Genomic DNA, 26,554 nt, shown 5'->3' on the forward strand with positions numbered 1-26,554 from the left:
AAATGTCACCTGTTTTTGGAGTAAGGTTGCATCTTTGCATGGAAACAATAGACAACACGTTACCTGCGTGTTGAGCAACATGTAATTTGTGTGTTGGATTGCGTTTTTGACACTTCTACAACTCTATAAAATATTCCAAACACCAATATTTAAATAAAATACCATTCTTTTTTTGATATCTAAAATAATTTTTGAATTCTCTTTATATGAGAATAATATTCCTTCTATTTGACATTTGAATCACATAGAAATAGATATTTTATTTTATTAATTCTTTAACATGACATGTACCTTGAAAAAGTGAAATGTTGAAATGGTGATGATGTTCCCAAAAGGCAACATTAAAATTTTCATAGGATATGATGTTCTTTGAACCATAAATTCTCTCATTTTTATGTTTCAGTAAAAAAGTATACATTATTTTAGTTATTATCATAATCATATATTTTTATTTTGGTATTTTATATTTTTAATTTTTGCTGCAAATTCTCATTTTTGTTTTTGTCTTGCTCGAATTCTGTTTATTTATTTTTAGTCGTGGGCTCAGATTCTCTTGAGTTTATGTGGTGGTTTGGGTAAAATTTTCGTTGGTTTATAGCATCCTAATTATGGTTGAATTATTTTGTAAGCCTGAGTAGCTCTAGGGCTGATGTTTTACCTAAAAACAATTTGAGAGTTGATATAATAATAATACATTCATATTTATTTGGCCCAAAATAAAACATTTACAAAAAAAAGAAAAATAGACAAAAATATTTTTTAAGATTCTCTATTTGATAAAAAAAATTTGAAACGCTTTTATTGATAAAGCTTGCAGCCATGATAATTTTGTAATATTATAATGTCTTGAGAGAGATTCAATTCATCTGATTAAAAAAATAAAAACAAAATAAAAACTTGTAGTAGTGATGAATTAAGAATTTATGCTAATGTAATTTTTTGGATTTGAATGTCTCCATCCTTAGTTGCAATTTTAGAGTTTTCTAACTGTTATAATTTTATGTCATTAAACAAAACAGTTATATTGTAGCTAAATAATTAAAAGACGAGACAAAAAGAGAAAGACGATATAGGTCCTATTAGGGTTATCATTTGAGGTTCAATCAAATTCTGTGTAAATGTATAATATGGGTTGATCTATATTATAAATCGTGTTTATCCATTTAGATAAGTAAATTTTAAGTAATACATCCATTTGGTCGTAATATTTGTTTTGCTCTCTATAATTAATTTTATTATTTGTAAGTATCTAAACTTTTGCTTACTGAAATATAATGTTTTCCTTGAAAAAGATGGCACAAAAACAGCGTATATAATATATATTGAGTTAATATTTAAAGTAATTCTTGAATTTGCAGTCGAGTTTTAATGTCGTTCTTGAATTTAAAATTGTTCTAAATTTATTTCTAAACTTAATAACGATCATCCCTAAAATACTTTTCGGTAACGAAATAATGACGCAGTTAGACAGAAACAATGTTGGACTGGTAAAACATCGCCGTTACCTTTTTGGTTTCTCAATAGAATAGAAACGGCTTTGTTTAGAGTATTTTGAGGGGTTTTAAACATTCCGTCATTGAAAAATATTCCAAGAACAACTGTTGTTAAGTTTAGAGACAAATTTAAGGCAATTTTAAGTTTAGGGACGACATTGAGGCTCGATTGTAATTGTAAGTTCAGGAACCACTTTGAAAATTAACTCAATATATATTCTCTTAAAAAAATTTAAGGGTGAATATCCACCTCGATTTCTAATAATTGTTTCGAAGGATTATGAGGCCCTTAATAAAAAATACTCTTTCTATAATCTCTTCAAAACAGACTTATGTGATATATTAATTACTAATATTTTATTTAATTTTTATAAAATTTCAATTTAAAAATTATTAATATTTTTTAGTTTTACACAATAAATTTAATCAATATATTTAAAAAAATAATTAAAAAACTAAATAATTCTGACAATTATTTCTAAAACACAACGAAATTTTCAACAAAAAAAATTTATTAATCCTAATTGATTCTGAATAGATAAATTAATAGTTTAATATATCATGTAGGTTTATTCTGTTAATACAAAAAAATATTAACAAAAAAATTAATCAATCTAACAGAAACAAAGGTAAAAAATCGAAAAAGTTTTTTTTTTTTTTTTTTCGCTTAAGGATCTCGTTTCGAATTAATTTTGGTGGCCGTTTGCAATTTTTTCTTGGAATTTAATTACAAACCAAATTGGTAGCGAAGCCAAAGAATCCCCGTGAAAATTCTTATCCACAGAGACAACACCACAAGGCTTAAGCTTCGCACTCAGCATAGTCATTACTCACTCACAGGGTCAGCTTATTTGGGCATGGCAACATCATTCTCTCCGACTCCCACACTACCCTCTGTCCGCTCCTCTATCTTCCCACAAAACCCTCCCAAACCCCTCCTTTCCCTTCCAGGTACCTCTCTTCTCTTCTATTCTCCTTTCACATCTTCATCACTTCCAAAATAATCTTTTTTCTTTCTTTCTGCAGAGTTCTTTCGTGGAGGCTCCAATTCCAGCTGCGTGAAACGCTCATGGGCCTCTTCTTCAAGCTATGTCACTCTCAAGCTTTCCAATGCCTTTAGAGTCTCTGCAAGACCCTTACTTTCCAAAGGGGCCTTGTTGAACAGGAGGTAAGTAGAAAAACCTAGTCCTGAAGAGTGAAGACCCTTACTTTCCAGTTCTTTATTTGTTTATATTTGTTTTGAAATGGTTATGTGGCTCCAAATTGGATTATGGTGTTGTTGAATGTCTCCAGAATGGGAATTGTGAGGGCTGCAACTATTGAAGAAATTGAAGCTGAAAAAGCTGCCATTGAGAAAGATGTCGTAAGTCTCTCTCTCTCTCTCTCTCTCTCTCTCTCTCTCTCTCTCTCTCTCTCTCTCTCTCTCTCTCTCTCTCAATGAAGATTGGTTTTTTTGAAGCTTTTGAAGCGAAACATATAATGTGGGTGGTTGTGTGAGTTTTTGTTGAATTTTTTGTTTTATGATATATAATCTTTTTTTTTATTCTGCTTCTTTTATCCATGTGGGTCCGTAGAAAATCAGGATGGAAAGGAGTATTGAAAATGTTCGGGCAAATTTCAATTCCATAAGGACAGGGAGAGCAAACCCAGCTATGCTTGATAAAATTGAGGTATGCATGCTACTCTATTTTTTTTTTTTTTTTTTTTTTTTTTGATTCATTGTGCTATTAAATTATAGAGAGATGCTTAGCAGCTTAGCGAATTTTTTTTTTAAACCCAATTTTGGCTAGTTGGGTACTGTTTGATTTTTCAGTTATATATCACTTATGCAGTGTTGAAAACAATTTTTTGTAATCCAAAACAATTCACATCATATGATTTCTTTCATTTAAAAAATTTCAAAGGGAGGTTTAGGAAATGTCTGTATGTGGAACTCCATGACTTCTATTCTATCTCTGTAATTTTCATTATTATATATCCGTTGGTGGTGGTTTGTGGCTTATTGGCATTTCTTTTATAGGTAGCATTAGCTACTCGGCAACTATTTGAATTATCATAGTCCATTGCTAATAACAATCTACGTTATTTTGATACAAACTTCACAAAATTTTTGGATGGTGAAAAACGCAGTGAGAATATTCTATGTGTATATTTTGCATCTTTTTTACAAAGCTGCATGTAGGTTTACAGAACTTCTCGACATTCTAATTTGTCAGTAATGGTCACTTTCTCTTTGTTGCATAGCCCTTGCAATGCAGCATTTTATAAATTATGAACAACTTTTTCATTTCTCAATTTTTCTCCAACATTTGACTTGGATTGGTGGACTACTTTTCATTTGTACTTCATCTGCTTGTCACATGTTATTTAGTATTGCTAACAATTCTACGGAACCTACATTGAGGAAACTACCACACCAAATTGGCAACTTGTACTTTTGATCCAACCCACCACATTGCTTATACCATAACGCATTATTTATATGCTGAATTAGATGTCAATGTATTCATCAATAGTTTCTTTCTGTAGATGAGCAATTTTATAACATGTTTCTAGGTGGAATACTATGGAAGTCCAGTTAGCTTGAAGAGCATTGCTCAAATTAGCACCCCTGATGCCAGTTCTCTTCTGGTACAGCCATATGACAAGTCAAGGTATGTTGTGCACTTATCCATGATAAAGGAGAATGATTGATTATTGTTGAATTAGATCAAAAACATTAATTTGATCTTATCCATGTTTTTGTAACAGTAAAGGTCTTTTTGTTATGGTCTATGTGTCTTTATTACTTCAAGTACTCTCTGTGGACTTTATTATATTAGTTTTGAGCGAGAAGTGCTTATTAGTGCATACAATCTTATTTGAGGCATTCTTCAATCACATGTATATGTTGTGTGTAGAGTATTTCTTAATGAACTCTTGGTTCTTTGTATTGTCTTTCAGCTTGAAGGCTATTGAGAAAGCCATAGTTAGCTCTGATGTTGGTATGACTCCAAATAATGACGGTGAAGTGATAAGGTTGACTCTCCCACAATTGACATCTGAAAGGAGGAAGGTATTTTCCATTTCCAGTTCTTTCCTTAATGAGATTCCTTATCATTCCCCATTCCTTATGAGAATCATTGTATACATGGATTCAATATAATATTTCTAGTTGGTTCTTCAATGTTTATTTAATTATTAACAAAATGACAAAGCATTACCACTTCTGTAGCCACGAGCCCATGACCCATGAGAAAAGTGAGTTCTTGAGGGAAATGTTTACTAAATATCCCACCATAATTCCAATAGAATTGTTTTAGTTTTCAATTTATATTGTTTACTGAGTACCGATGTTATATTGTGTTTCTTTATGCATATGTTCTAGGGAATCTTATGAAGGTCAAATTGAACATTTGAACTTTATGTGATCTCAGAAATTTAAGCTATATTTTCTTGCTTTTCTTACGCAACATTTATCTTATTTTGATGTACCATCACTTGCTGACTTGCCATGCAAATCATATAATTTTTGTGTTGCATGCTTCTAAGATCAACGTTTTGGCTAATGGCAGCTTTATTAAATTTCCTTTCAATGGTTTCTATTGGTCACCCCCCCCCCCCCCCCCCCCCCCCCCCCCCCTCCCTTTTTTTTTAATTTTCTTTTCCCCCAGGTAGCTTTGAGGAATATAAGAAGAGATGCATTGAAAGCTTATGAAAAACTTGAGAAGGTTTGAATTCTTGGATTATTCTCCTTTCTTGATTCTCTTTAAGCAATTTCTCCGTTGCTTTTCACTCTTACTTTGCTGCTTGATTGTCAGATTTCAATAATTTTTCATCATTTTCTTGAAATTTTATTATAGGAGAAAAAGCTTTCTGAAGATAACGTGAAGGATTTGTCAAGTGATTTGCAGGTAACAACTTGATACCATAAGCATAGATTATTATAAACTTTTAGTCTAGTTAATCTTCCCTGCCATCTCTCTTTTTTCTCTCTTGGGAGCATATTAATAGTGTTAAATGGAAAACAATCACATATGCAAACCTCAAGGTTCAAGAAACAATGTCACCAAAAGAATACATCCTCTGCCTTCAAGGAAACAAGAGAAACGAGGGGTTAGATTATGCTAGATATGTGCATTTGCATTCTTTATAGAGTTATACCTGTCCAATGTAGTGGGAATACTCTATAGGTATGAAAGAGTTAAATTGATCTTTTGGATATTGCAGATACATGACCATTTTTATGAATTTTATTTTTTCATACCTTAGCAATATCTGTTATATTTTTGTGCACGTCACATGTCCGCTCAAATATCCATGTTGGTTTTCCATTAGCATGGTTATTTTCCTCCTATATTTATTTATTTATTTTACAGGTACATGGTAAATACCGAATTTGTAAGACAAGTTTTATTATTGAAAAGTACAAAAAAATAAAATAAAATAGAGATAATTTTAGTTCTTTTCTCACAGAAATTGTGTTATCTTTTTGCAGAAGTTGACAGATGAGTATATGAAAAAGGTTGATACCATCTTCAAACAAAAAGAGAAGGTGTCATATATTTTCTTTTTACTCATATGCTCAATTATAGCATGCACAGATGATCAAATTAATGAGACTACTGCACAAACGACTTATATAAGTCTTTGTATAGGACTAATTTAGTAATTACTTGTGTGATTTACCTTTTTTTTTTCTTTAAATAAATTTTGTGGTATTAAATAGATCAATATAGTGTATTAGCATTTTAAAGTTTTATACAAGTTGCTTCATTTGAATATGTTGACTCACTTGGGTGCCTTGGACATGCAAGTGGACAATGTTAATAAGTTGATGGATCAATGTTAAGCTTGTGTTCATACAATAATCTCATTCATCTGACTAATAACTTCTCCTCTCTTTCAGGAATTGCTGACAGTTTGATGCTTCAGTATACAAAATATATTGGGATCTCTAGAAGGTCAAGTTTTGTATATGCTTTTCTTTTGAGTTGGATAATTGATGTCTGTTTATAGTTTTATACGACTTATAAAGAACAACTTTTGAATTGAATATGAACATTTTTTTTTTAACTTGGATAATGGTGAATCAATGATTCAGCGTGTCATTATAATTAGGCCCTTGTAGAGTATATATGCTGATTTTAATCCTAATTGAGTTCTTTATGAGTTTTGTTGAGTGTGAACTGGTAGATTCTATAAGACTACAATCCCAATTTGAGTAGAGAAAAAGTAGTTTTGACCATTTATTTTCAATTTTCCAAACATCTAAGATTTTACATTAAAAATATAGTTAAAGTAAGAGGCATGAATGACCAATAATGCCAAAGGATTTGACACTGAAATGTATAAAACTTTCAATTATTTGTTCTTACAGAGCCATCTAAGAATTTCTCTTTTTTCTTATTTTCTTTTGGATTTTTAGTGTGGCATAAGGTGATAAGGATGGGTCATATGCTCATATTGATGTGGTAATAAAGTTCGGTACAAAACTTTTAATTATTTTGTTCTGATCATCTAAGAATTTCTCATTGTAAATTGTTTACGTTTTTTGGTGTGTGGCATAAAGATGGGTCGTATGCTCATATTGATGTTGCACATGGTCGACTCTCCAAAAGACACGAGTTGTGTAGGTTTCATTGAAATCCTGTGATTCATGCAATTTATCATACTTTTCTCTCCGAATTGCGTAAACAAGAAACAGCAGTGCAAATGTAAATTTTATGGGATGTGAGACATGTTTTGTGTTGCTCTACTCGATTTTCATTTCTCTGTCATTTTCTTTGTATACATAACATTTATTGAGAGGGTAAGTCTAAGATTGGGAATATCTTTGAAATAGCATAAATCATGGAATTGATTTTTACTTATGGCGGTTGAAAAGATGAGAATAAAAATAAGAGTAATATTTAAAATCAGATTTTAAAAAAATTTTTTGTTAAATATTTTAGTCTTTTATAAATTTAACAAAAATATTATGTATATACTAAAAATTAGTTATCATGAATTTGTGTATGAATAGATTTGTTATTTAACTTATCTTTAATATATTTTTTATTTAAATATGTATTTTGTACAAGTAACTGATTTAGTAGTTGATTTTTTGTATATATTTAATATGGTAGTAAATTTAATTACCAAAACAATTTCTAAAAAATCTTAGACATACCTATGTTTTTATTGAATAATGATAAATTTGTTTTTATTAAATAATGAATTAATGATAAAAAATGATTTATCAGTATTTTTTAGAATAATTTGACATATTATTGATTTATTTAATAAAACAAAAATTAAAAAATAATTTATTAATTAAAATTTATTTGAGAGCTAAAATGTTTGATAAAAATTATTTTTGAAATGGTTTTGAAAGGTAATAAAGTAAAAATTAAGGACGTGAAAACTCTAATTTTGGGTGCGGTAAGGAACCGTGTGCTTGGATTGAGTAGAACAATAATCCAACAATTTTTTCTGGGTCAATGAAGCCTATTAAAACCTTTTAACAATAATCCAACTATTTTTTCTGGGTCAATGAAGCCTAATATTAAAACCTTTTAACAAATTCAAATAATGTAGAAATTTTAATCGAGAAGAGAAATACCAAAAAAAAGAATACAGTATGTCAAGGCTATAGAATGAGCTTTTGGGGGGTGCCAAGGAAAAATGCCAAAACAAGTTCATAAGAAGTTCATGCGATTAAGAACTTTTTCGCAGATGAGGCTTAGTTTAGATAATAATCTATGTGGTGTGTTGTGAAATTTAGGATTAAGGAGTATTCAATTTATTCACTATGTACTTAGTTCAGATAATAATCCATGTGGTGTGTTGTGAAACTTAGGATTAAGGGGCGTTCAATTCATTCACTATGTGTTTTTGAATATCAGCATAAAATAAAGAATACAATATTGTGAGTATTGTACTATATATTGCAACTTATATGTGTCTACACTTTATTTAGGCGTGAATAAAATTTGAAAAAAAATAATAAATTATTATATGGATAACTTATCAAGTGTGTCAAAAAGTGTTTGGAAGAATTGTTTCTTTTCAAATTTAAAACGATAAGTTGATAACGTGCATTGTAAATGTAAAGTGATAAATAACTTAATAATAATGATAAAAGATTTGTAAGATGGGACATATAAATTTAAATGAGTTATATATTAATATTTAAGAGATTATTCTAAACTCTTGTTTTTATTTCTATATTTTTATATTGACATTGTCATATGGATATAAAAAAACACCCCATTATTATCCACTGTCTAATTGTTTATCCTTCGAATTTAGTGAGATCAAAGTAATAAGGTCAACAAACCTATGCGCTACCAAAATTACTAACAACAAAGAATCTTATTTTTCTATTGCTCCAAACTTAGATGTTTAGTTTTTTATTTTGGGTTTATACTTTCATATTTAAGTTAACGAAGCTGAATATTCATTGAAAAGAGTTTATTCATGAATTAAATGAATGAACGAAAAAATTCATCAATCCTGTTTAAAATAAATGAATCAGTAATTATTAATTAATCCCTCCCCCGAATGGATATAAGAGCCTCCATATTTGCCATCTTATTTGTCAATTTATTTCTCATGATTCATAGCATGCAACAAATTAAAGTGCTTTTCCTTTTTGTTTCTTTTTATTCTTTAAAACTTTTTGTTTACTTCCTTGGACGCCAAAGATATTAGAATCTTGTGAGCGGTAGAAAGTTGATCATTGTTAACATAGAATAACATTTTTTTCATATTAATTAAAATAAATTAATGAATAAAAAATAAAAGTCACAAACCTAACAATCTAGCATTATTATATTTTAAAAAAAATCATATCTCTAGAGTATTCCATTACAGCTCGAATTCTTGCAATAGAAACGTTATTAAATAATAATAACTTCGTCATCCCAAGTTCAACTTGGAAGTAAATAAATTAAGAAAACAAAGCATTATATATAAACATAATAAATTAATAAAGCATTATATATGGGTGAGTTCTACCCAACCCCCTCTATTTCAATATGTAAATTACCCCTCGTGACGTGACATACTTTAATTGGATGCTTAGTTTTAGTTTGAGTTAATTTAACTCAATAAGAGTTAATATGTTAACTAAAATAGGGTAATTTTGTAATTAAATATTTTTATAAGAGAGATAAATATATAATTTCTATAAACATTAAAAAATAAAGTTATATTTTTATCATTGTGTAGAAATTCAATTTACCACAGTCCCATTTCTCTCTGAAATTGAAAGAAAAAATAAACTTATTGGGTGTTTCATATTTTGATGAACCAGGAAATAAGAGTGTATTTGGCAATCACGTTCAAAGAGAAGAAGTACGTTTAGATATCTTGAAAGCTGTAATTTTTGGTTTGGCAAATTTTTTATTCATGAACGCAGAAGTGATTTTGCATTCAAAACCACGTTTTCAAGAAGCAACAATTTTAAACTTCTGCGTTTCACCAATGGGCTTTTAGCCATCAATACTCAATCTTTTATTTATTTTTTACCAATTTTATCCTTTATGCATACTATTGTATTATTTATATTATTTTTGTTTATATGAACTATCTTTTTCTATTATTTACTATTTTTTATTAATTATTTATTTGATATTATACACTTTTATAATTATAATTTTTTTGTATTATTTTTATTTTTTTTAATATAATATAATATATTGATCCTATTAAGAAAGTAAATTAAACAAAAAATTAATTGTAAATAATAATAATAAAAAATTATAACATACTAAAAAAGAGTACTAAGAGTACTAAAAATATACTGTATAAAAAATATCATAAATTTTTTTTGATATATTTCAATTACTACCAAAATAAATATTTAATTTTTTTATTATTTTTAGTACTCTCTAAAATTTATATTTTGTTAGTTTTAATTAAAAGTATATTTTGCCAATTTTTATATATTATTTTTATCTTAGTGTATAAATATTAATTTTATTATAGAATTAATTAATAACATTTATTCAAATATCTAAATTAAAATAATATATAAAAATTATTTAAGTTGATGTCTATTTTAGTAATTTTGTATTTAAAAGTGATTTTGAATAGTGTAATCCAAACAACATTTATTTTACTATAATTCATTTTGATATAAAATATTGCCAAACATAAATCACTTAATACAAACTTACTTTTCATCAAAATCAAGTTTGCAAAATTAATTTTATTCAAACTCCTGTTTGCAAACTGTAATCCAAACACACACTAAGTATTTAGAGAAAATAACTAATTAAATGGCCAGGGAAAAAATATTTGAGTCTGCCAGAACACCGTGAGACCATCTCGACCACAAGGTTGTAGCGCGAACCATCCTCCACCGTTCAGATCGCATGCGCTTTGGAACAATTAATCACGCTCTGACCTTACGGTCATAGTTCAACCAAAGTCTTCTTAGAACTCAAGGATACATATGTACGAGCCTATAGAACAGATCCTGTTCAAGTAAGGTCGTGTTCTGTGTTTTGTGTTCTTTGTGTTTAGTTATAAAAACTGCTTTTGTTTTGTGAACCTAGCCCAGGTGAGACTAAGTTTACGTTTGCGAAATTCAGAAAATCTTAAAATTTAAGAACGTGAAATAGATTATGATGGCTTTTTATGATGATAGTGTAGAAGGGGAAGACGAAAAAGAAAATGAAAATAATGATGATGATGATGATGATGATGATGATGATGATGATGGTGATGGTGATGATGATATGGGATTTCTGGATGGCATTGAAATTAAATTTGGAGGTATTTAATTACATAATCACCCACTTTGGGCTATAATTTAATTACCAATAATTTAACCATAGTTAACATAGCACCAATTAAAAGATGACATGTCACAGAGAGTAAATTACATGTTATTATAGGAAGGATAGGCTAGAATTTACCTTATATATGATATAGTACTACAATTAAATATATCATTGTTTTGCCTCGTAGACTAATTAAATATTAAGCTTCTTAATCATGGCGAACTCCTCGATTAGCAACGAGACAAATTCACATTCCCGGAAGTCTTCAATATTCAAGAATGAAACTCCAACGTGGAACAACATATTCTTGACACATAGACATGTAAGTCCAAATAAAATTAAATTAATGTTTTTCTACTTTTGTCTTTGAAGACAACTTGAATCCAACACACATAATTAAATAGAAAGATTAGATTTCTTTCTTTGGTTTAATTATTTGTTTAAGTTGAATGAGTGGGTTTGTCTTAACCCACTAATTATATTTTATTGTTTTTCTCATCGGTTGTGCATGTTAGTTAAAAAAATAATATAGTAACGAAACTATAGCTTAGGTCAAAATACAATAAGCTCAATTATCTATTTTATTAATTAAATTCTTACATTAACATCCCAAATCGCGATTGGTCATGTGCAGGTGGATTGAACCCATTAATCAATGATCAAATCTCATTGAAGGTGCGCATAAAACAATTTTTTATATCTTAATCATGAGGGCATTACCAATAAATATATACCATATAGGACAAGTGGAAGAGGGTGGATCCTAGGGTTTCTTAAAATATCATATATCTTATTATTATATACTAATTAAAAAGTGTCGGAAAGCCGATGAAGGATGCTTTTATTAATTCTTTTTTCAATTTTATAATTGAATCATTTGTTTATGCCTTTATAACATATAATATACTATGCAATAACGTGTACTTTTATTAGTTTTTCTTTTTGGAATAAAATATAGCGTCTACTTTATTTTAGCTTTAGAAAAATGTTATTTGCTTTGATTTGCATCACTCTTGCATTAAAATAATACCCCTTTCTCTTGGCCAAGAGATACAAAATTAAATATTATTTTTTTGGAGGATTATTTAATTAACTATTGCCTAAGGCATCTTTGTGCATGGATTTATACATGCTTTTGATCACTATGACATATGGTGTATTTGTTTTCTTTTGTTGTATGTTCAAGTTACTTCAGATTCAACCTTTTATTCAAGTAAAAGGGGAAATTAAAGAAAAGAGAGGAATAATATTATTCCCAACCCCAATATATTTTTTTTTCTTTATTTAATTTTGTCACCAAAAGAAGATAGACTGTGGGACAGGCTTTGCCCCCATATAATAAATAACTAAAATTATTTAAAACTAAAAAAAAGGCTATGTATCATGTGGACTGAATGGAAGGCAAATACTATATATTTGAATTAAAGAATGTAATCCGCAACTCAAATTAATTTTATATGTTTTTTGACCCAATGGCCTACAATCGAGTTCCTTTTTCTAGAAGAAATAACTAAATGTTTCTACAGATTTTCTCGTATATTTTGATTATTTAATTATAATAAGATGATAATGTTATTTGACTATAGCGGTATATAATTCGTTCATGGTGACACATAAAAAATTTTAATTTTATGATAAAAAGAAAATTAATATATATATATTAAAATTCAGTCAAAATTATCTTTATATATTTATGCATAATAATTAATTTATGATCTACATATATTTTGGTATAAAAAAGGTACTTATTCTAAAAAATTATTTTTGGTAATTAGTAATTGAGTCAAGAGAGGGCTTCAATGTATTTTTAGTTGTTACCAATTATCAAACACAAAGAGTTTACTACTCTTAATTACAATTATAAATGTCATTTAATTATTACAAATTTTTCTTTAATTTAAAATACTTTTATAAATGTTTGGTTATTATATTCACGGTAAAATAAGTGTCAATAAAATATTGTAGATAGAGTTTCTGCCTTTTTTTTCTTTTACAATTAACTAGCTCTCAAATATATTTTGAATTTTTTTTTATACCATTGTTAGACTCATTCTTAAATGATTTTTTTAAGTAAGAAGTATCACACTTATTATCAATTAAATAAATCTTAGGTTTTTATTTGTTATATTTTATATTAATAATTTAGATTTAAAATTTAAGATTTTGAATTTAGTGTTTAGAATTTAAAATTAAGATCCATAATTTAAGATTTATGATTTAGAATTTATGCTTTAAATTTTAAAAAGCATTACATTTCTTATTTGTTTTGACACGTGTTAGCATTTACCAAATTATTGATACAATTATTAGTTATAAGAATGCTAAAACTTTTTTATAATAATTAATTGTTTTAAAAAAATACACAATTAAATTCAGAATACTAAATACCTTTTAAACAATTAGTAACTATAAAAAATCTATTAATGGTGGTCAAAATTTCTATTTTCGTTTGTGTGTATTGATTCTATTCCATTCCACAATCTTATATAGAATAATATATGATGTATTACAAAATTACAAGTCTGATATAGTTTTTATTTATAAGTGCGAAACAATTATTACCTATTAATTAATTTTTAGAGTTGAATTAGGACTATTTAATTTGATTATAATATTCAAACTCATCTGATTCAAATTAATTAATCTATTTACAAATATTCAATTCTAAAAAGCATAATTTTTATACTATTTATAAATACAAAAAAAAATCTCATCAACCCTAGTTTAGACTTACTCAATTCCAATATAGTTGTCATAGAAAGCTTGGAAAAGCCTGAAAATTCATATTTTTCTAACCATGTGTCAAACCAAAACAAAGAAAGTGTTGCCACCTTCGCCAATGTAATATGTATAAATAACATATATAATTCGTTTGTAAATAATAGGAAAATAATCAAATTCGTTTTTTAAAAATTATTATTTTTTAAGGTGTTTTTTTAAAGATTTTTTTAATTAAATTTGTTATTTAAAAATGTTAAGTTAGTTATATTAGTATTTTTATTATTGACGATATCAAAATTTATTAATGTGACACGTTAAATAACATCACACTAATTATAACATACATATGATAATTTTAATTGATTGTTAATATGATAAATTTATAAAATTATATAAAAATAACTTTTAAATTAAAGATGACCTTGAATTATTAAAATTTTTTAATTTGAGATTAATTTAATTTAATTTTATAAATTTATTATATTAATAATTAAATAAGATAGTCAGATATATATTACAGTGTCATTTATTATATTAATAAATTTTAATATTATTAATAATAGAAATAATTAAAGAATTAATATATTTAATTTAAAATTTTTAAAAAAATTAATTTAATTAAAATAATTTTTTAAAAACTTAAACTTAAAAAACGAATTAGAGATAAATTTAATCATTTATTCTAAATAACGTGAAAAGAGAAGGAAGGGAACAAAGGAAAATATCTAGAGGCATGGAAGTTGGAAGTTGGAATTTGGAAGATACATAAATTGAAAAAAGAAATTAAAAGAAAAAAAATACTAAAATTGTGTTTGTTTATAAAGATGGAATATTAAAATAGGAATATAAACTCGTATTTGACATATAATAAGATATAAATAAAAATAAAATTATATTTAACACATAAAATATAGATAAAAATATTATACTTAAAGATATTAAATTATTATATTTTATTTTATATTTATTTTAATAAAAAAATATTAAGACACTAATAAAATATACATTATTTATCAATTTTTTATTAATTTTTTATAATTATTTTTTTATTATTATATTTTATCCTAAATTTTTTAAATAAAATATAAAAAAACAAATTTTATATTATTATATTTTATATTTTATTTTTAGTATATTATCTTATCCTATTTTTAAAACTAAATACCGCCTTAAAAACATGAGAGGAAGAAAGGAAGGGAAATGGACGGCGATTGATGGTGAAATCGGTGGTTTCCTTCTAAGAATGAGGAGTGAGTCAAACTCATAATATTGTATTAATTAGCGACACTATTTTTTCTTTTTCTTTTTTTTTTTTTAAATATTTTATTTTATCATATTCCCTTTTGTGGGACCATGCATTCTTTGGTGGGGCCACGAAATAGTTAGGGGTTTGGAAACCATAAACAAATTCAATGTTCAAGTGGAGAGAAGGGACCCATCGCACTTTAATATCCCATGTAACACCATTATTCTATGTTGTTTCCTAATCCTAATTACTATATAATATATAATTCTCCAAAAGAAAAACCCCAATAACTATATAAAAGTGTTTGCCTAAACAATTATACATGATAAGGATGCTAATGATAAAAAACTTTAAAAGAGATTTTTTTTTTTAATTAAGATGCATAAAAAAACTAGCTAGTAGTTTTATCTTTCCTATAAAAAGAAGAGTAAAAGACATTTTTGTTTTTGACCTTTTTTTTTTTCGCAGACATTTTCGTTCTCAAACAATGGAAAATACATTAAAGTTTCTGACCCTTAAAAAACGTGGGCATCCATATCCTTCCGTTGAATTTAGCCGTTTGCACTAAACGGAAAAGGCTGAGCTGACATACGTGGCGCTGAGGTGGCACGTAACGGAAGCCAAGTGGCATTGAGGATTTCGTAACAGGACATATAAGTCCCTAGAGACGAAAACGACGCCGTTTTGTCTCCTCCTCTCCAAACACAGTTGAATCCCATATACAATACCCAGAAGACCCATATACAATCCCAGACCTCTTCTTCTTCTTCTTCTTCTTCTTCTTCTTCTTCTATGGCAGTTTCATCGTGCCCTTTCTTCCTCTCTCGTCTCACGGACCTCTCACTCTATAACCCTCTCCACCTTCTAAAACAAGCGTGAATGACGAAGGTTTGATCTTGATTTTGCTCCGGTGTGTTAACCTAACGTGGCTCAAGCTCCGTGGATGCCGTGAGATAACTGAGGCAGGAATGGTCGCTGTTGGCGAAAACTGCAAGGTGTTGAAGAAGCTATCTTGCGCTTCGTGCGTGTTCGGCATTAAGGGAATCAACGCTGTCATTAGCCGTTGCCAGGGTTTGGAAGAGCTCTCCGTTAAGCGGCTGCGTGGGGCCCACGATGGCGAGGAGGTGGTTGGTTCCGGAACAACGTCGGTGACTTCTGTTTGCTTGAAGGAGATCGTGAATGGCCAGAGCTTCGCACCCCTTATGATTGGGTCGAAAAGGCTTCGATCTTTGAAGGTAATTGGATGTTTAGGGGATTGGGATGACACCCTTGAGAAGATTGGGAACCTCCACGCTGCGTTGGTTGATGTTCACCTTAAGAAGATTCAAGTTAGCGATGTGGGTCTTGTGAGTTTGTCTGAGTGTTTGAGTTTGGACACTTTGCACATTGTGAAAACCGCTGAGTGCTCAAATGTGGGTCTCAATCTAGTTGCTAAGAACTGTAGGATGTTGAGGAAGCTTTACGTTGATGGGTAGAGAACCAATAAAATTGGTGATGATGGTTTGATTTTTGTTGCTAAACACTGCATTAACTTGCAGGAACTTGCTTTGATTGGTATCTATCCAACATCTTCAAGCCTTGAGGCAATTCCTTCCAAATGCAAGGCTTTGGAGAGGTTGGCACTTTGTAGGCTTAATACCGTTGGTGACGCTGAGATTGAGTGTGTTGCCAACAAGTGTGTTGCCAACAAGCGTGTTGCGCTCAAGAAGCTTTGCATTAAGGGGTGTCCTATATCCAATGTGGGGATTGAAGCTCTTGCTTCTGGTTGCCCTAATTTGATTAAGTTTAAGGTGAGGAGATGTAGGAAGGTTACTAGTATAGTTGTTGAGTGGGTGCGTGAACATAGGGAGTCCTTGGCGTTTAGTTTTGATAATAGTGATTATGAAGCATTGAATGCGAGTCAAATTGATCATGATCATGCAGCGAACGATGTGATACATTTCACAGAAAAAATGAGGAGGTGGCTGCTGCAGCAGAAGCATCAATTGGTTACAATGAATTGGCAATGTTGAGAGCAACATTTGGGTTTTTGGCTAATAGAAGTGTAATGCAATAAGCATTGAGAAGTTGGTATAACAATAATAATGTCTCCACTCAATAATAGCATTTTTATGACCTTAGTAAGAAAGCAAATGCGTTCTTGCCAAAGTCCTCATTTGGCAATATGAGAAGGTGAATTCTATAATTCAATTTGCCTTTTGGGAGTTTCAGTTTCCTGAGTAGCTAGTAGCTTTGTTGCTGCTGCTGTTAGCTAGCTGCATTTGCTAATAACCTCTATTGGTTCTGCTCGGCTGTTCTTATTATTTGTGTTGATGGTGATACTATCTTTGTATTACAATTAGTCTATTTTTTTGTGTCATTTGGAAGGTGGAGAGGGTTGTGGAGTGAGAGGTCTGTGAGACGAGAGAGGAAGAAAGGGCACGATGAAACTGCCATGGAAGAAGAAGAAGAAGAAGAAGAGGTCTGTGATTGTATACGGGTCTTCTGGGTATTGTATAAGGGGATTCAACTGCGTTTGGAGAGGAGGAGACGAAACGGCGTTGTTTTTGTCTCCAGGGACTTATATGTCCTGTTACGAAATCCTCCATGCCACCTGGCCTCCGTCATGTGCCACCTCAACGTCACGTATGCCAGCTCAGCCTTTTTCATTCAGTGCAAACGGCTAAATTCAACGGAAGGATATGGATATCCACGTTTTTCAAGGGTCAGGGGCTTTAATATATTTTCTATTGTTTGAGGATGAAAATGTCCGGAAAAAAAGTTAAGGACGAAAATGTCCTTTACTCTAAAAGAAAATTGCAATAAAAAACCGTAACAAGTATATATATAATTATTTTATTTTAAAATATATAAATATATTATTTTATTACATTTAATTAAATCTCAATTAATTTTTAAATCTTAAAAATTTATCTTTATTAATTTAATGACCTGTGAATTTTTAAAATTTTGATATTAATATATTATTCATATATTAAACTATGATAAGATATATAAATAAAATAAATATTATTTTATCAATACATACAATTTTGGAAGAAATTATGTTTTTTTAAGTATTAAGCGACTATTTTTTTTCTGTCACTCACAACAAACATTGTTACTATTGTTTTTCCAAAGATATATAATTGTACTGCTTTATAAAAAAATATATTGTTTACTATAGGAATAAAGACAAAAAAAATATTTCATTTTGTTAAATACTAAATATTAATGAAAAGAAAAGTTAATAAAAGAGATTAGAAATTTACAAAAAATGATACTCTATAACTTGAGTCATTTTTTTTTTAAATTTTTGTTGTTTCTTCAATTACTATTACTTTCAATTTCTCACATTTAAAGACCTCCAAATTTCTTGCTTTCCACAACGTCCCATACAGATATGTAAAAAAGGCCATAGAAGATTGTCCTCTTTCAATGCCTTTACTTGCCATTTGCCACTAGACTACAAACTTAACGGTTCCATTTTACACTATAGCATTCACAAAAGGAGAAAAATATCAAATCTCAGGAGTGGGACCGCATTGCACTAAGGCGTAAAGAATTGTTTCATTACCATTTTTGAATCTTGGGCACATTGCTGAAGTATATGATAATTTTAAATTGATCAAATTGAGTACAAGTAATTTTTCATGGGCTACTATTCACAGAAAATTTTTTATTTTGAATGATAATTTTAACCCCCAAATTAATTTTTACAGTGTGGAATTTGTCATCGCAGTTGGAAAGTGCTCAACTGGCGCATGGAAAAAATCATAAGCCAACTAGTACCCCAAGGCCACATCGTACTGCTTCCCCTTGTTCCAATCCCGTTCAACCTTGTTCTCACCGTCATCATTCAGTAGCAGGGAGAGAATTTGCGAACTGAGCTCAAAAGAAAAAACTGTTTCAACTAGCTCTTATTCCATCTTTCATCTACTATAAGTAAATCATGTACCCAATTAATGCCTGTTATTGGATTATTGTTGTTATTGAGTCTAAAAAGGTAGGATGGGATAACCATAGGTCCTCCCAGATACGAACATTTGTGCCAGATCTTATACTACATTTCAAACTTTTTTCTATCACTTTTCTTTTTTCCAGTAGACTTCGCCAACTTGAAAAAAGTTGGTTTTTTTTATCTACCAAAAGAGAGTTAGTAGATCTATAGTATTTTTCTTTGAGCATACGTGCAAGTAGCAAATTAGGTTTAGTAGTAATTTGCCAAAACTGTTTATCCAACAAGGCTAGGTTCTGGGCCCTAAGATTCTTGAATTCCAATCCATCTTTTTTTTTTGGTTTGGTCAAACAATCCCAACTAACTCAAGTCATCTTTCTCTCTATTTTCTTCTGACCGACCAAAACTGTCTTAAAATCATGTGTATGTCTTCCACTAGGGAATCTGAAAGCTTGAAACATGAAAGCATATATATTGGAATAGCTTCTCTGATAACTTTGATTAAAACATGTCTGCCACCTGCTAATAGCATATTTCTCTTCTGAACACTCTTTTAGATCTCTGAATAATAGAAGAAAGGCATAGATATTTATCTTGGACTCCCACATGCAGAATGTTAAGTAACTCTGCTAGCTGTTATTTTCTGGCGAGCGGCGTGTTTTGACTGAAAAATTGCTGATTTGTGGAGGATAATTTTTTGCCTGTTAAGCATCTCATATTCATTGAGTAGAAATAGGATATTATTGCATGGTTCCTCATTAGCCTTCCCAAATAAGATAGAGCCGTCAGCAAAAAAAAAAGATGATTAGCTGTTGGAGATCTTCTGTGAATCTGAATTTTCTGAATAGATAAGGTGACAAAGAATCTCCTTGTCAGATATCCTTTGTTGGCTTAAAAAAGCCATAAGGTTGACCTTCCACAAGAACAGAGTAAGAAACAGTAGTTACTAGTTTTCCAATCCAAAAAATTCATCTGGTTCCAACTCTATCATACGTTTTACTCATATCCAATTTAATAGCTATTTCACATTCCAATCCATACTTTTTAGTTTTGAGGTAGTGCATACATTTATGAGGTATTAGAATATTGTCAGAAATTAATCTATTCTTTAAAAACGCACTCTAGTTTGGACTTATTAAATTATTCATAAACTCCTAAAGTCTATACACCAGAATTTTGAAAATAATCTTATAAAAGATTAAGGATAAGCTAATAGGTCTGACCTGTTACATGTCTCTAGCATCTGAAATCTTAGGGATCAAACAAATTTGTGTATAATTAAACGCCTTGAGAATTTTACCTCTACCAAAGAAGTTATAAACCGCCTTAAAAATATCACCACCCACAATATCCCAATAAAATTGAAAAAAAATTGTGCTATAAAGTTATTCTCACCTGGAGCACTTTGAGGACAAATGCTGAAAGTGAATCTCTTGATTTTCTCCTAAGAGATTCGTCTCATTAGCCTCTGGTTCATAAAAGTTGTAACTGGAGCACTGAAATGTCTGAATATGTCACCAGGTTCTAATGGGTTAGCAGATGAAAATATTTCTTTGAAATAATTTTCAGCCACAAGAGCAATATTCTATGGATCTGAAGTCATTTCACCATCGCTCCGAACTAGCCCCCAAATTTTATTTTTTTGATTTCTAGCTTGAAACTTTTGATGGAAGAACTTTGTGTTGCTATCCCCTTCTTTCAACCACTTGCATTTTGATTTTTTCTTCCAATTTTTTTTTTCTTTTGATAGTTCTTCTAATTTTTTCTCCACCTCTAACACCTTTGGCCCACTAAAATAACCCGTTGTTCTCAGCTGTTCTAACCTAAGATTTAGTTCTTCAATTACCTTCCTAGAGTTGGATTTATTATGATCCTGCTACTACACTAGATGGTGTCTACAACACTTTAATTTTCATGTCAACACTTTAATCTACCACGACTCCTGAAATTTAAATCTTCTTTTGATAGAGTACTTTGAAGTATCTGAATCAAATAAGAGAGGAATATGATCCAAACCATTCTCCGATAATCTTCTTACCACCGCATCTACATAAATCTCCTTCCAAGCCATTCCAACCATAAAATGATCAACCCTCTCTCTAATCAACACCTCTCCAACCCTCCTATTTAATTATGTGAACTGCTGTCCTATTATTTCAAGATCAACCAATTGATTATTGTCAATGAAACCATTAAAATTTTTAATGGAGGCATCAGATCTCATATTCCCTTTCTCATTTTCTCCATAATTTATAATTGCATCAAAGTCACCCAAGATGATAAAGCTACCTTCAAATTACTGAAGTCGAGAAGAGAGTTCTTTGAATTGATTGATTTGAATCAGTTCATTAGTGCTCAAGTAAACTCCAAAAAATTCCCAACTCACATTCTTTTTCTCATATTTAAACGAAGCAATTATGAAAAAAGAGTTTTAAAATAGAATGTGTATCTCCACGTGATCTTTCTATGCTAGAGTCATTTCTCCTGATGTTCCATTCGAGTCCACTAATGTGAAACTTTGATATCCGCATGATTTGACTTTACGTTACACCATTCGCGATTGGTTTTTAGTTTCACAGAAAAAAATTACCTCGAAGGCGTGGGATTGACACATCCCTTTAAGATGTGGACTGTCAGGGGTCTCCCCAAACCCCGACAATTCCACATTAGGACTCTTATAGTGCATTGAGTGCCACTGAACAGATGCCGCCCTCCACCATCTCTTGATCCATATCTCCAATAACTCCTTCCGTTAATGATTCTGAAACTATCTCCAATTCATCGTTCGCCCTTTTTTTAGTCTCGAATAGCATTTTCATCCTTCCATGGTTTGATCTAGCCATTTATTTCAGCCTTTTATATTTGATAGAGTATTCAGCATGAAGAGTACTTGGCATGCGATTTTTAGTTAGGACCTCTGTGTTAGCATGCTTCATTTGAAAACTACTTGTTACTCTCAATGAAATCTGATTCGAGCTTATAACCATAACATCTTCTATACTCATATCATTATCTTTTTTCTCATCACATCTTTCATTCTTGACAAGACTCTTGACTCTTTGATCGTACCTTTTTTTTTCTGTCTTTGACACTCAAGTTTAAAAATTCACCTACCAGATAGTTTGGGAGTAGTTTCTTTCTGCAAAGGGATTGACCTGTTTGAAAGCTCTTTTCTCCTTTTCTCCCTTCATCCTCCTTAGTCTCCATACTTATACCAATTTGATAAGCTCTGATTCATTCTCTTCTCTTATCTTTTTTAATTTATTTTTTTTTATATCCTCCAAAAATATAATACATATTTTGTAGTTATGGCTTATTAATTACATAGTACGTATACACTGTTTCTAGCCTTTTATACCAAATCACCACTCCAATTGGAGACTTGTTAGGACCAACGACCTTAAGAGAGTCTTTTACAGTTCGATTTTCATCAATAACCACCCTTACTTTGATGATACATATTTCTCTTACTTTTAACATCAAACAGTTTCACATCCATCACCATACTGAGTCCTTTACCAAGCTTTCAATCAACCTTCAGCATCTTAAAAGTTTCATGAACCCCCCAAAATTGGGCTCATATTAGTATTTCATTTATTAATTTTTTTTCAATGCATACCTCCTCTTTTCAACGTTGGACATGGAGAGCATAGTTCTTGAAAAGTCATGGGGAGCCTTTCTTCTCAATTCTCATAACATCTCACTCGATATCGAAGAAAAATTGGAATTGATTGTGATCAATTTCCTTTATTCGAAATCCTACCTACTAGTCTCCCCCAAATTACTTTAAGCGCCCCATCCATAGTTTTAGTTGAAAAGAATTTATCAATAAAAAATCTTTTAACCAAACTATTAATGCAGTTGTAAGTAACTCTCTTTATATTCTCTTTTCACAATTATATTACATCATCTCTTTTTTAATTATTCAAAGAAACGGAGCCAATTAAATTTTTTTCACTTTCTGCTATGGTTCAGAGAGGTAATACCAAGAAAAAAAGATAGAAAAGAACTTGCATTATATGATAACTCTGGATTAGAAATAAAATTGTGGTATGTATAGAAAACGTTGATTTTGATGGCACAAAAATTCTGATAAGTTAAAAATCCTAGCAAAGTAGTTTAAAAGAGTATGTAAAGTTGCTACTATTTCTTAAAGAAGCTACTACTAGTATTTTATAATTTTGGTCTCCAATTAAATTAAATCGTAGTATGAATATACTATGATGATAAAAAATTGAGTAAAATAAATTTTTAAAAATTTATACTTTGAAAAAATTAATTTTTAAAAAAATATTAATAAAATTTTTTAGGATAGTAGATATAGATATATTATCTTTAAATTAGTTTATAGAATTAAAATAGAAGATCATAATTTAAATTAATTTATCCATATTTATTATCTTAAAAATTTTTATTGATAATTTTTTTAGAGACGAATTTATTTAAAATATAAATTTTTAAAAATTTATTTATTATTTTACTCCAAAAAAAATTATTGATTTCTTATATTCATGAAACCCATTTACATTTTATTGAACTAATTAAATACATTAAGAATGATTATTATTATCATTATTAGGGTTTAATTAATATGTGTTTTTAGAACACATGATAAATTTATTATTAATAAAAAAATTTAAATATTTTTATTTAATAAATATAAAATAAATTCATTAAAAGTTTAAAATTTGTATATTTTTAATAAAAAATTTTAATTCTTAAAATTAATATGTGTCTTCTAGGTACAAAATAAATAAATCCTTATTATTATTATTATTGCCACTTGTTATGTGGTCAAAGGGTCACCGAATGCATCATTATACTTTGTCATATCATCCCTTTTTCTAACACGTAACATTAATAAATACATGTATACGAATTCGATCAAGCTAAGTGGCACACTCTAACACTTACATTTTTTTTTTCTATTTATCCATTTTCAAACATTTTTCCCCATACATATTTTTTAATATTATTCATGCTAACTTCTTGATTGCAACCTGGTCAGGGGCGAAGTTAGGTGGTGGGAAAGGGGGGCGATGACCCCTCCTAATTTTAATTTTTTACATGTAAATTATATGTAAATTTTAGTTTAGCTCCCCTTAAAATTTTATTTTAGTCTTAATTTATTGGATAAATATTTTTGGCCCCCCTCTAATATTTTATCTAGCTCCGCCCCTGAACCTGGTGTTATCACTTTCCAATTTCCGTTACAAAATGGTCATAACATCATAATGGGTTGCTTCAGACAATTAAAAACATTTTTTTATAAATATAAAAATATCAGTTATTATTTAATGTTGTATACAACAATTAAAATAATTTATTTTTTTTAGTAGAAGAATAAAATATTTTGCAATAAATAATTAAAAACTCTTTCATAGTAAAATAATTAATTTTTTCATTAACATGTAACATTACCTACTAATTAGTCAATATTGTATTCCTATACAGGTGGTATAATTGGTGGTTATCAATATACATAAAAAATTCAACTTGTCCTATAATTTATTCAACATCTTTTTAGGAGTATTTCCAGGTTTGGATAGGTTTTGAAATAAAAATCAATTTAATTTAAATATATAATTTGTTGTTATTTAAGTTTGATTTAATTTTTCATATCCAGAGCTAAAGAATTCATTTAAGGAATATAATGATTAAACTAATAATTGATTTGAGAAATTTTTTCGTGTGACTTGAAAATTGATAGGTAATTTATACCATAATCCAAATACGCAAATCCATTAATTTTTTTTATTTTGTTAGTTATGTAAAATTAAATAGAATAAATAAAAAATATGATAGTAGCTGGTTTTATATATAATCAAACAGTACAAAAATTAGAGAATTGTGAAAAAATCATGAAAAGATATTATTGAATAAAAACAAAAATTCAGGTACAAATTTGTTTTGAATAAATTTATTATATTTTTTATGTATTCTATAAAAATGAGTTTTTAATTATATATTATTTTTTATTTTATAATTAACTTCTCCACATCGGCATGGAGAAGAAAATTTACTGTGTTGCACTCCTTTATACTTATTTTACCACAAAATCTTTTATTTAGATAGATATTTTTTTATTTTGTATTATTTTAGACTCATTTTTTAGCTTCTGCTTAATTTATTGTTTCTTTTCATTGGCTGCATTCGCTTTTGAATTTAGGTCTTATGATCCATTATTGATTGAATTTGTTGAAGGTCTATTAACTATCCCTCTTTTCAATGCAACCTTGTCTTTAAGGTCGACTTCAAAGGACAATCTTAGCAACTTCTCTAGATCCTCCTAAGTAGGGTCATCATGTGAGGCCCCTCCCAATCGATCAAGACCTGGATGCGATTCTCTCAGGAGTAACAACTGAGCGACGACCCATAATTTTTCAATGGATGTAGTTGCAAAGAGGGTGGTAATTCAGGCGACGATGGGGTAGTAGTCGGTGGTTTTTTCAGGAACGACTTCAGCTCTAAAATAAGGAAGACCGAATGTAGAGCATAAGAAGGTGGCAAGTTTAAACAGTATACAACTTCACCAATTCTATGTGTACTTGAGAAGGGATTATAGTAGCGTTTTTTAAGCTTATTGTAGGAGTTGTGAATGAGTGACTGTTGCTTGTACAATTTGATCTTTAACAACACTCAATTCCCAATCTAAAGGTGTTTTTCGCGTTGGTGTAAATCTGGTTGTTTCTTCATCTTTGTTTGCGTCTGTTGCAGGGAACAACATTGTTCTCTGTGTAAGACTTTCCAAACTCCAAAAAACTCATTAATTACGACTATAGTAGTGAACTCGGACAGAGCTCGCATAGAAAACTTTTAAAGTGTCTCATGGAGTTACATTTGTGGCGAAGAGTGATAGGAGCTGTTGTAGCATAGCTTAGTCCAGAATAGATAGGATAACCAATGTTGAGGGTATGAATGAGTAAAGACATTGAGATACTGCTCTTAAATTCGATTCACCACCTCCGTCTAGCCATCACTTTGGAGATGGTAGGCAGTATTGTAGTACAACTTAGTTACATTAATTTTGAACAAACTCTTTCAAAATTTATTGAGAAAAATGGAGTATCGATCAGACACTGTGATGATTAAAAAGTCATAAATTTTAATCACCGAATTACTAAACATCCGAACAGCTTCCTTGACAATAAATTCAGACTTCAGGGTAGAACAATAGCCTACCTTAATGAATCAATCCACGACCACCAGAATTATTTTGAGCCCAATTGATTTGGGCAATTGCACAATAAAATTCAGAGAAAGCTCCACCCAAAAACTCTCTGATACTAGCAGGGATTGCAACAATTTCCTAAGTTTAGCCAGCACATATTTTGCTAGTTGACAATCAGTGCAGTATTTAATGAATGCTGGACATCTAACTTTATCTTTGGCTAAGAGAAAAGCT

General features: G+C 29.6%; 1 protein-coding gene and 2 pseudogenes across 1 annotated transcript; 2 read left to right on the top strand and 1 right to left on the bottom strand.

Annotated features, from left to right (window-relative positions):
- Positions 1-2,239: 2,239 nt before the first annotated feature.
- Positions 2,240-6,592, top strand: LOC130962555 (ribosome-recycling factor, chloroplastic). The gene is made up of 10 exons (XM_057888756.1): positions 2,240-2,444; positions 2,520-2,661; positions 2,787-2,856; positions 3,068-3,163; positions 4,050-4,147; positions 4,437-4,617; positions 5,117-5,203; positions 5,336-5,386; positions 5,971-6,027; positions 6,382-6,592. Exons 1-10 carry the CDS (start codon positions 2,351-2,353, stop codon positions 6,397-6,399), a joined length of 894 nt encoding a protein of 297 aa, XP_057744739.1. The 5' UTR covers positions 2,240-2,350; the 3' UTR covers positions 6,400-6,592.
- Positions 6,593-10,760: 4,168 nt separating this feature from the next.
- Positions 10,761-10,956, bottom strand: LOC130964702 (small nucleolar RNA U3; annotated as a pseudogene).
- A 3,086-nt stretch (positions 10,957-14,042) lies between these two features.
- On the top strand, positions 14,043-25,890 carry LOC130962556 (F-box protein SKIP2-like; annotated as a pseudogene).
- The last annotated feature ends 664 nt before the right edge of the window (positions 25,891-26,554 follow it).

This window comes from Arachis stenosperma, chromosome 2, assembly GCF_014773155.1.
Source record: "Arachis stenosperma cultivar V10309 chromosome 2, arast.V10309.gnm1.PFL2, whole genome shotgun sequence".
In the NCBI taxonomy this organism is placed as follows: domain Eukaryota; kingdom Viridiplantae; phylum Streptophyta; class Magnoliopsida; order Fabales; family Fabaceae; genus Arachis; species Arachis stenosperma.